This window comes from Camelina sativa, chromosome 12 (genome assembly GCF_030686135.1).
Source record: "Camelina sativa cultivar CO46 ecotype springtype chromosome 12, ASM3068613v1".
NCBI lineage: Eukaryota > Viridiplantae > Streptophyta > Magnoliopsida > Brassicales > Brassicaceae > Camelina > Camelina sativa.
The window spans coordinates 7281274-7294588 of NC_141891.1; the positions used below are offsets into that span (position 1 = coordinate 7281274).

The 13315-nt window shown below is 35.5% G+C and overlaps 3 protein-coding genes and 1 pseudogene across 6 annotated transcripts; 2 read left to right on the top strand and 2 right to left on the bottom strand.

Annotated features, from left to right (window-relative positions):
* Nucleotides 1-202: 202 nt before the first annotated feature.
* Nucleotides 203-4715, top strand: LOC104730779 (arginine--tRNA ligase, chloroplastic/mitochondrial). 2 transcript variants are annotated; one of them, XM_010449991.3, is made up of 18 exons: nt 203-393; nt 681-754; nt 853-992; nt 1103-1178; nt 1253-1354; nt 1441-1656; nt 1750-1830; nt 1962-2045; nt 2177-2281; nt 2381-2559; nt 2738-2822; nt 2926-3112; nt 3220-3289; nt 3476-3545; nt 3623-3712; nt 4010-4078; nt 4199-4297; nt 4412-4715. In XM_010449991.3, the coding sequence occupies exons 1-18, from the start codon at nt 270-272 to the stop codon at nt 4520-4522; spliced, it is 1962 nt and encodes a 653-aa protein (XP_010448293.2). In that variant the 5' UTR covers nt 203-269; the 3' UTR covers nt 4523-4715. The 2 variants fall into 2 exon arrangements, with proteins under 2 accessions (XP_010448293.2, XP_010448294.2); XM_010449992.3 differs by having other exon boundaries at nt 221-393; nt 677-754.
* On the bottom strand, nt 4611-5468 carry LOC104730778 (protein OXIDATIVE STRESS 3-like; annotated as a pseudogene). The gene is made up of 2 exons (XR_015574877.1): nt 5152-5468; nt 4611-4953 (listed from the first exon to the last, which is right to left on the bottom strand). The product of XR_015574877.1 is annotated as a protein OXIDATIVE STRESS 3-like (transcript).
* Nucleotides 5469-6218: 750 nt separating this feature from the next.
* On the top strand, nt 6219-9744 carry LOC104733285 (ATP-dependent 6-phosphofructokinase 3). Its single transcript, XM_087479262.1, has 13 exons — nt 6219-6796; nt 7102-7148; nt 7253-7292; nt 7383-7445; nt 7525-7662; nt 7754-7912; nt 8002-8055; nt 8128-8196; nt 8295-8424; nt 8515-8774; nt 8871-8913; nt 8996-9150; nt 9306-9744. Exons 1-13 carry the CDS (start codon nt 6695-6697, stop codon nt 9504-9506), a joined length of 1461 nt encoding a protein of 486 aa, XP_087335388.1. The 5' UTR covers nt 6219-6694; the 3' UTR covers nt 9507-9744.
* Nucleotides 9745-10025: 281 nt separating this feature from the next.
* LOC104730781 (inositol oxygenase 4) lies at nt 10026-12675 on the bottom strand. Of its 2 annotated transcripts, none has more exons than XM_010449997.3 (11): nt 12472-12675; nt 12121-12265; nt 11895-11976; nt 11572-11776; nt 11317-11376; nt 11161-11213; nt 10936-11058; nt 10743-10812; nt 10570-10648; nt 10388-10469; nt 10026-10262 (listed from the first exon to the last, which is right to left on the bottom strand). In XM_010449997.3, the coding sequence occupies exons 1-11, from the start codon at nt 12500-12502 to the stop codon at nt 10236-10238; spliced, it is 957 nt and encodes a 318-aa protein (XP_010448299.2). In that variant the 5' UTR covers nt 12503-12675; the 3' UTR covers nt 10026-10235. The 2 variants fall into 2 exon arrangements, with proteins under 2 accessions (XP_010448299.2, XP_010448298.2); XM_010449996.3 differs by having other exon boundaries at nt 12121-12268; nt 12472-12630.
* Nucleotides 12676-13315: the final 640 nt, after the last annotated feature.

Consider the following 13315-nt stretch of genomic DNA (forward strand, 5'->3'; position numbering starts at 1 on the left):
GACCGGTTTGGTAAGTTACTTATTGAAGAAAAATTGAATGACATTTACAAATTGTCCATAGCGTAAACCGCTCTTTTATTGCTCCAAGTTCTAACCAGTACTCTGGTCTATCCTAATTGCATACTAATGGGCCTATCATATTTTCGGCCCAACACCAAATATTTCCTTAACAATAAAAAAGAAGAAGTAAATAAATAAAAATAAAAACAAAATAAAAATAAAAAAGGAAAAAAAAAGTTTGGGGATTAAAGAGTGAAGAGAAGAGAGGAATGGCAATAAGTCTAACCCTTTTTCCGGTTACAGCAACGCCACCGCCGTCCTCTCTCTTCTCCTTCAATCGTCTTTCTCGTTCTCACCATCACTTCTCTTATTTCTCTTCGTCTTCTCAGACTGGTAAAATCATTTCTCCGAAGCTCTTATCTCCCGATTTTGTCTCTCGTTATCTCTACTTGTGGTTATCTGTTCTCACCTTACATTCCCACATTTGCTTCTTAAGTTTTTTTAGGTCATATGTTTAACCTTTTCTATTGCGATATTTCGTAAGGATTAGAATTGTTGTTATTAGCATCTTGTTGATGGAACTCCAATTGAAGTAGCAATTTACAATTATAGTTTCCATTGTTCTCTTGCTATTTTTTGCGTGTACTGATTTCGCTATTGTGGTTTTGTAACCTAGACAGAAAAATTGAGAGGAACGGCTTGGAGATTTGCTTTCGCAACCAGAGCTAAGTCCCTGGCAACCATGGCAGCTGTAGTAAGTCACCATTTTCTTTTTTCTTAACCCAGGAGAAAGTTTAACAATATAACTTTCCCTATTTCTTGACTAATTTTGTTGAGTGCTGCTAATGACAGAATGAAGAGTGTACGGGGAATCTAAAACGCCAACTCGCAAAGCTATTTGATGTGTCTCTCAAATTAACAGTTCCTGATGAACCTAGTGTTGAACCTTTGGTGGCTGCCTCCGCTCCTGGAAAATTTGGAGATTACCAATGGTGCTCTCTCTCTCTCTCTCTTTCATTTAATTCATTGAAATTATAGTTTCATTAAGCTCTTTTCTGTTTGCTGAATTAGATCTTTTTTTCATCAAAATTGTTGTCTGCAGCAACAATGCGATGGGTCTATGGTCCATTATTAAAGGAAAGGGTACTCAGTTCAAGGGTCCACCAGCTGTTGGACAGGTTGGTTTGTTCTTTAGACATTCGTGGCGTTTTATATTTTATCTAGCTCTTATTCTGTTCTCTTTTTCACATAGGCCCTTGTTAAGAGTCTCCCTACTTCTGAGATGGTGGAATCATGCTCTGTAGCTGGACCTGGATTTATTAATGTTGTACTATCACCTAAGTGGATGGCTAAGGTGCTTCTGCTGTATTTGTATAATCATTTCTAGTGCTCATAGAAATAATGTATGTCTAGCTTAATTGTTTTCTAATCTACCCGCAGAGTATTGAAAATATGCTTATCGATGGAGTTGACACATGGGCACCTTCTCTTCCGGTTAAGAGAGCTGTAGTTGATTTTTCCTCTCCCAACATTGCGAAAGAAATGCATGTTGGTCATCTAAGATCAACCATCATCGGTGACACGATAGCTCGCATGCTCGAGTACTCAAAGGTTGAAGTTCTACGCAGAAACCATGTTGGTGACTGGGGAACACAGGTAACTACTCTTCTCATGATTTTTTAACCTTGAATTTTATTATTGTTGTATTCCAATGTGTATCAAAGAATAAACGCTGATTTTATCCTGCAGTTTGGCATGCTAATTGAGTACCTCTTTGAGAAATTTCCCGATACAGATAGTGTGACCGAGACAGCAATTGGAGATCTTCAGGTCAGCTGCTTTACATCATCTGAATTGCCTCTCAAGCTTTACTGTTTTTATTATGTAGCAATATTGGTATAATATGCTTTGTGTGAAGAACCGAAGCAATTTAGTTTCTAATCTCAGATGTCGTTTGATAGGTGTTCTACAAGGCATCAAAGCATAAATTTGATATGGATGAGGAATTTAAGGAAAAAGCACAACAGGCTGTGGTTCGTCTACAGGTAAACAGCAATTTTCCTAACCTAACTCATTGGTGCATTTTTCTTGCGCAGTGTCTCGATTTGCAGCTGCTTTTGGTTGCAAGATCTAAATTACCCACTTGTCTATCTTTTTTTCTGTTTCTTCTGTGCAGGGTGGAGATCCTTTATACCGTAAGGCTTGGGCTAAGATTTGTGACATCAGCCGAACTGAGTTTGCCATGGTTTATCAACGCCTTCGAGTTGAGCTTGAAGAAAAGGTAAAGATATAGCTGGACCTATACTATACTATTTGTGATCAAATGGAAACAGAGATACATTGGTGGGTAATGAAACATACATTGATTCATTCATGACAGGGAGAAAGCTTTTACAACCCTTATATTTCGAAAGTAATTGAAGAATTGAATACCAAGGGGTTGGTTGAAGAAAGCGAAGGTGCTCGTGTGATTTTCCTCGAAGGCTTTAACATCCCACTCATGGTTGTAAAGAGTGATGGTGGTTTTAACTATGCCTCTACAGATCTGACTGCTCTTTGGTGGGTTATCTTTTAATTAATTGTTCCATGAAATCCTGACTTTAGTAGCAATATTTTGAGAATACATCCATATATTATGACTTTCCGTGTCTGTATTTGCTGGAGTGTGTGGCTTGATCTGAACTTGCATATTGTTGAATGAATTGTCTGCTGGTGCTAAAATTTCTACCTGGCTCAGGTACCGGCTCAATGAAGAGAAAGCTGAGTGGATTATATATGTGACCGATGTTGGCCAGCAGCAGCACTTTAATATGTTCTTCAAAGTAGGTTTGATGAATGTTTTATTGTTTTTGACGTCTTGTGAAATGTTATGTCTTGATCGAAACTGTCAGTCGTAACTGTGGTTTTCATGGTACTCTGAATCAGGCTGCCAGAAAAGCAGGTTGGCTTCCAGACAGTGATGAAACTTACCCTAGAGTTAACCATGTTGGTTTTGGTCTCGTCCTTGGGGAAGATGGCAAGCGATTTAGAACTCGGGCAACAGATGTAGTCCGCCTAGTTGATTTGCTAGATGAGGCTAAGACTCGCAGTAAAATTGCCCTTGTTGAGCACGGTACCTACTTTGTGTCAGCTCTCTCTACGTTTTGAATTGTTATATCATTCACGTATTCAGTTATTACTTGGTATATCTATATTCTTATACGTTGTTTCTCTGTTTAGGTAAGGACAAAGAATGGACACCCGAGGAACTGGACCAAACAGCTGAGGCCATTGGCTATGGTGCGGTGAAGTAAGTATCATCTCTATACTACTGCTGATGATAGTAAATTCAGTCAGTATCTTCAGGCTTTCGGTGACTTTTTGTAATTAAAACTGCACAAATATGATGAGTGTTCTGCAAGATGTTTCGACAGTCGGCATTTTTATATTTTCATGCCACAAGCTAACTTGGGATTTTGTTTAATTTTCTTTCAAGGTATGCTGACCTGAAGAACAACAGATTGACAAATTATACTTTCAGCTTTGATCAAATGCTTAATGACAAGGTACTGGAAATTCCACCTAGTTTACATATATGCATAGCAGTCACCTACCATGCTTATTGATCATATGTCATGAGCAGGGAAATACAGCCGTTTACCTTCTTTACGCCCATGCTCGGATCTGTTCTATCATCAGAAAGTCTGGCAAAGATATAGAGGAGCTGAAAAAGGTACTTTTAGCCGCACGAACGTAAATCACTTCATTTTGTTCTTTGCTCGACTTGGCTGCACCTGAACCATTGTCTCTATTAAGGAAGTGCTACATTAAAATCTATCTAATTTGAAAGCTTAAACAATTTCCAGAAGTGTTACAACTGTTAACTCCATGCCAGTGCTATAGTTTGTGCTATCTTTGACATTATCATAATTAATGAATCGGCGTACACCTACGTAGACCGTTATTAGTTCCTACCTTACGCAGTACGATGAAGAGTGATTCTTATGTTTCAATATCTGCTTCATTGCAGACAGGAAATCTAGCATTGGATCATCCAGATGAGCGAGCACTGGGGCTTCATTTGCTTCGATTTGCTGAGGTAACACATGCTCATCAGATACTACTTTCATATTTGACTTCCTTATCTGAGGTAACACATGCTCATTAGAAATGGTAACGTGATGAACAATTGCATAACACATGTGTGAACGATTTGCAGACGGTTGAGGAAGCTTGCACCAACTTGTTACCGAGCGTACTGTGCGAGTACCTCTACAGTTTATCTGACTACTACACCAAATTCTACTCTAATTGTCAGGTGTGCATTCCCAACATTCTATGTTTTTTATTTGATATGTTGATATTGGACTGTAGCTGCATAATCAATCAACCACCAGTCGATGGTCTCACTTTAAAACATGAATTTGTACAGGTAAATGGTTCACCAGAGGAGACGAGCCGTCTCTTACTTTGTGAAGCAACGGCCATAGTCATGCGAAAATGCTTCCACCTTCTTGGAATCACCCCTGTTTACAAGATTTGATGCATCACATCACAATTAAACTACTCAAAAGATGAAAGGTTTTTAATCCATTTTGACAATTTTCTGCACAATTAGTGAAAAGGCGTTCTTTAGCCCAAAAATTCTCACATTTTCTCATTTAGCTTGGGCAACTTGTATACAAATGAAATACAATGTTAAAACTGAACCCAGAAAGTTTGTTTTTGTCATGTCATTGAACTGATTTTGGTGAATTATGAAATGGTTTTAAAAGTTAATCTCTTGAGGATGTTCTTGTGGATTTCATGGAGATTGTGGCCTTTGGTCCATAGAAATAATCCCTTTTGCAAGTTGAATTCATCCTTGATCCTCTTTTCTTCATGAGATCCTGTAGGCATGTGACATTTGCTAGAGATGTGAATGACTCAGATTTGCCTTCATAATACTTTGAAAGTCCTCCTTTCTTGACGTGTCTGTGAAAAAAAAAAACACGATAAGAATACAAATTGTTAATATTTTCCGTGTCAATAGAAATAACATCAATCAAAGTGAAGAAGCACATGGAGATGATTCTCTCGATATATTATTACTTGTGGATGGTATTTCAAATTCGAAACATAAACAGAAACTGAAACAATTTGAGGACGAGAGTAAAGAGAGCCGTGACATACATGATAGGGAGCTGAGAGATGAGGTCAGATAGATCGTCAAAAGCCCCATTTGAAGAAGAAGCATCCTCTGTTAAATCAGATGAACACATGGATATAGAGGATGAGGATCCTGAAACTCCAACAACACCAGCTTCTTCTTCTGTTGTCGAAATCATGAAACCATCGTAAACATTCATTCTTTTTTCTTTTTATTTTGTCAATTTATGTTTGGTTTATGATCTGCTCTTTCAGTCTTCACCAAAACGAAAAACAAGAGAAAAGTTTTCTTGAACAATAAGAACAGAACAGAGAGTTCTTGGCGAGATGTTTGTGTTCTGTTTTAGTTTTCTTTGTTTGATTAAGGTGTGTTCTGTTGTTATATATATATATAGATAGAGTCATAGAGAGAGGATTACATAATTGTTTGTAGATAAGAGATACGGTTTATAGTAAGAGAAAAAAAAGGATAACGAACGAACGACGATGTATAGGTGTACTACTTACGTGCAAGCTGTGACCTCTACGGATAAAGCTTTACTCTGATTTGTTCTATCAAATTTATTACTAATTTATAGTTATACCTTATTTATTTCTCTGACCTCACATAAATAACATAACGTTCTCTGAATAAAGGTTTTGAACTACTGATTAAGATTATCTTACCTATACGCTGCAATCTTACTAATTATCTTTATATTAGAAATAAGATTGATATATATAGAAAGATTAAAAGAGCAAATAGAAAAATGCATTGTAATAATCAAATCTCTTAATCCTCATCATGGTTTTGTTGTGTTGTTTGTGTTTCCTAATTTTCAAAAAAAAAAAAAAAAAAAAAAACGGATCGGTTGATGTAATCACATTCACCACCAAACACAAAAATATCAAACCGAGATTAAAACGAAGAAAAATCAAACCGGATCGCATTATACTCATCATGACTTTGACCTTTGACTTGACAAGCAAGTCACAAAAGTTGGAAAGAAAAATCAATTAAAGGGTAACGAAAATACTAGAAAACAATAAATAAAATAAGTAAATAGTCTTTTCTAGAAAAAAGTATCATCGACCTTTCTCTCCAAGTACTCGACTAGTCGTAGTCGTTGTCGTTAGTAGATCCCAAACGAAGAAGAGTATAAACTCACTCACTCATATACGTATTAGTTATTACTATATTCTTATATTTTCCTCAACGGCGCCACATGTTTGATGGAATAATCAAATCTCTCCAGTGATTTACCAAAACCACCATTTCCGTACACCCCTTTAATGGTTTCTCTCTATCTGGGTTTTGATTTGTTTAACCGAGCGACTTCACCAATGGTCAAGAATTCTCTAATCCTATAAAAAAGGGTCGCCTTGTCTTTGATCTACGGATTTGATTCCATCTTTCTAATTTTTTTCTTTTTCTAATCAAAGTTTCTGTCTTTCTGATTTCGTATTCGATTTGTCTCGTTGACGAGTTCAAAGGTCTCTCCCATACGAGAACCCAAAAGAAAAAAAAATTCCATTTTTATTAAATTATTAGACTTTTCCCCTGAAGATTGTTGTTTCGTGAGTCGTAATGAGTACTGTGGAAAGTAGCAAACCGAAGATCATCGAAGGTTCTTGTGGTTATGTTCTACAAGACGTTCCTCATCTCTCTGATTACCTTCCTGGTCTTCCTGTATGTTATTACTTCTCCCATCTCTGTTTTTGAGCTTTACGGTTGTAAAAGGTTGAAACTTTGATTTAGATATGGGTTTTTGTGCATGGTTATGTATCAATTTCAGCTGATAACTGTTTAGTTTTTATTTGAAACTTGAGAATAGATGAAATGAATTTCCCCATATTCTGAATTAGTATAAGATAGCCTAATAGGAAAAAGGAGGGATGGTTAAGTTTGGTAGTTGGGTTCCAAGGATTATGAATTTGACTCAATAATGATGGTTAAGTTTGATTAAGTTTCTTTTGGGTTTTATTTTATTGCAGACTTATCCTAATCCATTGCAAGACAATCCAGCATACTCTGTGGTGAAGTAAGTCCTTTTCACCCATGTTTAGCTCACTAAGCTTCCTATGGTGATTCAATCATTAGCTTGCCAGTTATTAAATGGGTTTTCGTTTTTTTGGAATTTTTCAGGCAATACTTTGTTGATGCTGATGACAGTGTTCCTCAAAAGGTATATATATTTGGTATATTCATGGCTGGTGGCTCCCTGAGAGTTTAGAGCTCATGTTTCTCTTATTGGCTTTTATCCGTGTTGTTTTAGATCGTTGTTCATAAGGATGGACCAAGGGGAATTCATTTCAGACGAGCCGGGCCACGTCAAAAGGTTTTTCCTTTCTGTCAAATTGCTTCATTGTTCATTAGTCCATTTCAATAGGATCTGTTGTTGACTTAGTTCTCTGCAGGTGTACTTTGAATCTGATGAAGTGCATGCTTGCATAGTTACCTGTGGGGGTCTTTGCCCCGGCCTTAATACCGTGATTAGAGAAATAGTGAGCAGTCTATCTTACATGTATGGAGTGAAGAGAATTCTGGGAATAGATGTAAGTTTTTGTGATTGTAATCTCTTGCATATACCTAAACAAATACGGTCTTTTGTTTGTTTCATTTTCTCATCCTTGAGTCTTTTTTCAGGGAGGATATAGAGGCTTTTATGCTAAGAATACTGTCTCCTTGGACTCTAAAGTTGTAAATGATATCCATAAGCGCGGAGGTACTATCCTTGGGACCTCACGAGGTGGTCACGATACCACAAAGATAGTTGACAGCATTCAAGATCGAGGAATCAATCAGGTTTCGATAACACACTACCTATTTTAAAGTGTCTCTTTCTAAAAAGTATATATAAACTCATTGTTCATGTAGTCTTTTTCATCATTCAGGTTTACATTATAGGAGGAGATGGAACACAGCGAGGAGCATCAGTTATATTTGAGGTAAATTCCATTTTCACCTTTCAAATGTGTAAAATCTCAGAATTTGCTGATCTTTTGATGGTACCTATGTAGGAAATAAGACGACGTGGACTGAAAGTTGCAGTCATTGGAATCCCGAAAACAATCGATAATGACATACCTGTATGTAGCCCTCCCTTTGTTTCATCTCTAGAGAAAAGCTGTATTTTCTATGTGAAGGAAATTGAGAAAATTCACCTTTGTTCTGTGGCTCTGTGCAGGTGATAGACAAATCTTTTGGGTTTGACACTGCTGTAGAAGAGGCTCAACGAGCTATTAACGCAGCACATGTGGAAGCCGAGAGTATAGAGAATGGTATTGGCGTTGTCAAGCTTATGGGTCGCTACAGCGGTGAGTAAACTACTCTTCTGCTTCATCTTTGTTTGCCTTATCAAGCTCTCTTATTGTATTATTTCACAAGTGCATGAACTGCTTTAACAGGGTTCATAGCGATGTATGCTACTCTAGCAAGTAGAGATGTGGACTGTTGTTTGATTCCGGAGTCACCATTTTACCTAGAAGGAGAAGGCGGATTGTTTGAGTACATAGAGAAACGGCTCAAGGAGAGCGGTCACATGGTGATTGTGATTGCTGAAGGTGCAGGACAAGATCTAATGTCTAAGAGCATGGAAACACTCAAGGATGCATCTGGTAATAAACTTCTGAAAGATGTTGGTCTTTGGCTGTCACAGAGCATCAAGGTAAACCAGAAATTACAGAGAAAGCCACAAACATTGTTTGATAGTAAAATCAGACTGAACTTATCATGTGTTAAATTTCGTTTAACTTATACGTAGGATCATTTTAATAAGAAGATGGTGATGAACCTCAAGTACATTGGTACAGTTCTTATCCCTTCCACCTCTCCACCATGAGTTTCTTGTTCCCTAATCTTAGCGCATTTGTCTTATCTTACTTTCAGATCCAACATACATGATTCGAGCTGTTCCTAGCAATGCGTCAGACAATGTTTATTGTACACTTCTGGCTCAGAGTGCAGTGCACGGTGCAATGGCTGGATACACTGGCTATATTAGTGGTCTAGTGAACGGAAGACAAACCTACATTCCCTTCTATGTAAGTTATTATCCGCTTTAAATTTGATGGGTCCAAGTGGTTAAACTAATGAATCGTTAAACCACCATCATCATCATATTGTCGTTCATCACCATCACTATACCATTGTTGTCATGGCATCATCATCATCATGTCGATTGGTTGTGATGTTGCAGAGAATAACAGAGACACAGAACCATGTGGTGATCACAGACAGGATGTGGGCGAGGCTACTCTCTTCGACGAACCAGCCAAGCTTCTTGGGCCCAAAAGATGTCTCTGATAACAAAGAGAAACCGATGTCGGCTCTTCTGGACGATGGCAACTGCAATGGCACGGTTGATGTTCCTCCAGTCACCAAAGAGATCACAAAGTGACACTGAACTGAACATACAGAACTACAACATATGTTTTTTGTTTGGCGTTTTCAAATGATGTCCCATGTCTTAGGAAGTAGAGTAAAATAAATTGAGGATTTTACCCTTTTAGTTTTGTTGGATGCCTCATATTGTAAATAAATAAATATACATATTTTTTCCATTCATCCTATTTTACATTATACCTATGTAAATTTAATAATTATTTTTTGTTATAATTAAGAACTTTTCTAAGCCACCATACGTATGTGTATGCGAGTAATCACACTTGTCCATAGTGGATGAATCTTTTTGCACCTAGTATATTTATTATTCACTACACAGTCTACACTAGATAAATAGTATATATATATATATGCTATTATTCACTCTGTTATTATTCACTACACAGTCTACACTAAATAAATAATCGCTGTTCGTAAACTTTTGTTTATATTACAGTTTAAGATAAATTGTACATTTTACAAGTTTATTTTACAACATTTTACAACCAGTGATTAAGCATGGATTTACTCTCAGTTAACCAAATTGAAAGTGATATATTATCCAAACGTATATACATACTCTTTAGCAGATGATTGTGATTATTCAGAGACACTTGAATATAATTAACATAAGAGCATATAATATTAATACAATTACCACAGATTCACATTAACTCGACAATGTGTAAATATTTATAAATGAATTAATCAAACGACAAATCCTCCATGCATGGGAAATTTTTTTTCACCATCTCAAGTTCTCCGGAAAATACTGTGAAACGAAAAACAGAAGAAAGAATCATAAGTTGCAAAGTTCATAAACATGTGTATATATATTTATATACTATTTATTCTCATATTAATATTTTTTGTACAAAACATGAATATAATACTCACTTTCTTGATAAGAGACATGTAGTAGGGCTTAACCTTCTCCACATCAATGTGGACTTTGCTCTTGCTGTATAAGTCGTACTTGCTGTAATAACAATAATTAATATATATAGCAATTTAGAGATTATATTAGGAGAAAGAATCAAATCACTTGATCATATGTTTAATGATCAAAACTTAATTACTTGAAAACGTGTAGCCACTTGAGGTTCTCCTTGTCTTCCTCGTTCATGAGATGGGTGTATTCTCCAGCCGTGTGCAATGCTGCAATTAGTTAATAAATTAATTCAAATAAAGCTTTACTCTTATTTATAAATTTAAATGTTAATAAAATCATATTTTTCGTTGAAGTGCTTACGATAAAAAGAATGGTATCGTATTATAAATTGTCCTGCAGACGGCAATGTACTTCCGTTTTCTTTAGCCACCTGTGAAAATATTAATGTAAAAATTATAAAATCACTTTTTCTTTTACACGAATCAACATTGATCAAAATTTCTAAAAAAGTCATTATTCTATACAATATAAAGTAAAATAATCACATAATTACCATGTACATGTAGTCGTCATGGCCCCATGACATCATGACATTGTTCAGTCCACATCCTTGAGAGTAAATCCCATTTTTAGTGTTGTAATTTTTGTTGTGAAAATCTTGGTTTTCCATAAAGTACTGCGCAAAGAGAAATGGTTAGTCAGCTAATTCGCTTTGAGTACAATATTTTTTACAAAATTCGAAAGTTAAGTAGCTTATGAGAATGTATTGATTATTTACCTTGTGGTGTACGTTAGATTCATCAAATGCACACCCAACAGGGAATGTGTCACCTGCAAGGTTTTTGTGAGAGAAAAATAACAATAATTAGTTTCACATATAAAATTATAACCTGAATTGTCAAAAAATTAATCACAAAATTTTAAAGTGAATTACCAACAACAGCCCATTGAGGAAGTCCTCCGAATTGTGGAAGAGTAATAACCTTCCCAAGATCTGAAAATTTCATAAATCCATATATAAGTTTCCCATAATATGATCCGATTTCGATCTGCATTCTAGTTTTCTAGGGAGCATATTCATATTTTATTTTATTTTTAATGTCATAATGCAAAAAAATCTTACAAAAACCCATATTAATTCATTAATAAAAAAGATTATATATTGGTAAAGAAGTTACAACAAAATTACCATGGATAAGAGCGGTTAGATGAAGCCAATCCTCATTAGGGTAATCCTTGCGGATGGCTTCGGCAGATTGAAGCAAGTGCTGAATCTGAGGCTCGTCAAGATCTGGATCACTCTCGTCCACGACCTCGTTGAGAAGCTCACAGCATTCCCAAATGCTCATCACCTTCTTATCTAATTTACCATATTCCGCCCTCATCTTTGTCACCTGAAAAATACACAATAGATTATATAACACATGCACATATTCTATACGTGGATCACATCAGTTTTGATTAGATGACTAAGTAAACGCATAAACCCGAATGAGTTTTTAAGAATCTTACAAAGTCGACAGTTTGGTTAATGTGTTGTAATCTATAAAACTCTTCGACGCTCTTCTGCCTCTCACTCTCAACATCGTAGTCCCTGCGACCAAAATACCAACGTAAGCGTTATTGATCAAGTCAAGGTCTATAAGATCCGGCCAACAAAAAAAGAGAGAGAAAACTCGATATAATTAAATTTAAATATTACTACTAGAAAATAACGATACGTAGAAGAAAAAGAAACCTGAATTGACGGCCAAATGCATTCATGTCAGGTGCCAAAAAGGCTTCGTCGTCTTTGGTGGCCATGTTTGGTATCAAAAATCCTCCGTCCAATTTCAACTCTCCGGTCTTGTCCTCACTCTTCTTCTGGAATGCAGATACCTTCTCTACTTTGGAAACAAAACAAAAAACTTGTCAGAATTTAGAAAAGGAGATACAAAAAGATTCATAATTATTTTTTCATAATGGTTTTTCCTAGAAAATCGTTGATTTACTGGAAAATAATATCTTGATAATTACGTTTATTTTTGTTAAATCCAATATACTGTAATCCCATAGTTTTTATTGAGAATATTGTGGGAATAAATCTTACCAAAAATCGGGTTCTCAACAGAGATCGTCATCTTCTAAGAACGGATTTTTTTAAAAGAGAAGAAACGAAAACGAAAAAGAATGGTTTAATTACGATGATTTAGGATTTAATTGAGATAGGAAATGAAATAACTCGTTTTGCTTTTTAGATTATATATATACTTCTGCGATGATGACGTTACGGTATTTATATATAGTAGTGGATAAGGCTTAGGAGACAATTCCTTTCCTTAATATTTGGAGAAAATATAAGTCCTTGTTGACGAATTATGTATTTTTTTTTTCCAAAAACAATTGCTTTTATATTTATCCAAAACCAGAAACGACTTTCTTGTTTTTTTTTTTTAGTATTTTCGAATTTAAGTTTAGGATAAAGGAAACTAATGTCAGTCATGATTTGATTTTTTGGTGTAATTTTTGCTATTTTTGACCTATTAGATAAGATTTGGTCATTTCTATTCTTGTTTATATTTGATCGAATTTTCGTTTTGATCTGGAATTTTCCACTAGATAAATGTTTAACTAGAATTTATTTTTATTTTTAAAAACAGATTTTCTAATTTACATGCAAAAAGGGGAAAAAATGCTAAAAATTTACAACAATGACAATGAGTTGTCGTTAAAAAGTGTATAACAATAACAATTAACAATGAGTTGTCCCTCAAAAAGTAGGGAAAAAGTGTTAATTACTTGATTGTAGTTTTGTTGTACAAGTCAAAATGTTCTTAAAATAAATATAGGTTTTGACTCAGCATTGCGTGGCCTATATTTTATATGTTATCTGAATCATACCGATTTGCTTTTCCACACATGCATGACAAAATATCTAGTCACGATCTTCAACA

Excerpts from the sequence above, each read along its gene's own strand:
- LOC104730779 (XM_010449991.3), top strand. The coding sequence starts at position 270 with ATGGCAATAAGTCTAACCCTTTTTCCGGTTACAGCAACGCCACCGCCG. Across the intron at positions 3,113-3,219 it reads AATTGCCCTTGTTGAGCACG|GTAAGGACAAAGAATGGACA; the intron begins GTACCTACTTTG and ends TTCTCTGTTTAG. Across the intron at positions 3,290-3,475 it reads ATTGGCTATGGTGCGGTGAA|GTATGCTGACCTGAAGAACA; the intron begins GTAAGTATCATC and ends TTTTCTTTCAAG.
- LOC104733285 (XM_087479262.1), top strand. The coding sequence starts at position 6,695 with ATGAGTACTGTGGAAAGTAGCAAACCGAAGATCATCGAAGGTTCTTGT. Across the intron at positions 7,149-7,252 it reads CCAGCATACTCTGTGGTGAA|GCAATACTTTGTTGATGCTG; the intron begins GTAAGTCCTTTT and ends GGAATTTTTCAG. Across the intron at positions 8,775-8,870 it reads GGCTGTCACAGAGCATCAAG|GATCATTTTAATAAGAAGAT; the intron begins GTAAACCAGAAA and ends ACTTATACGTAG.
- LOC104730781 (XM_010449996.3), bottom strand. The coding sequence starts at position 12,502 with ATGACGATCTCTGTTGAGAACCCGATTTTTG. Across the intron at positions 12,269-12,471 it reads TGTTGAGAACCCGATTTTTG|TAGAGAAGGTATCTGCATTC; the intron begins GTAAGATTTATT and ends TTGTTTCCAAAG. Across the intron at positions 11,059-11,160 it reads AATCTAACGTACACCACAAG|TACTTTATGGAAAACCAAGA; the intron begins GTAAATAATCAA and ends CTCTTTGCGCAG.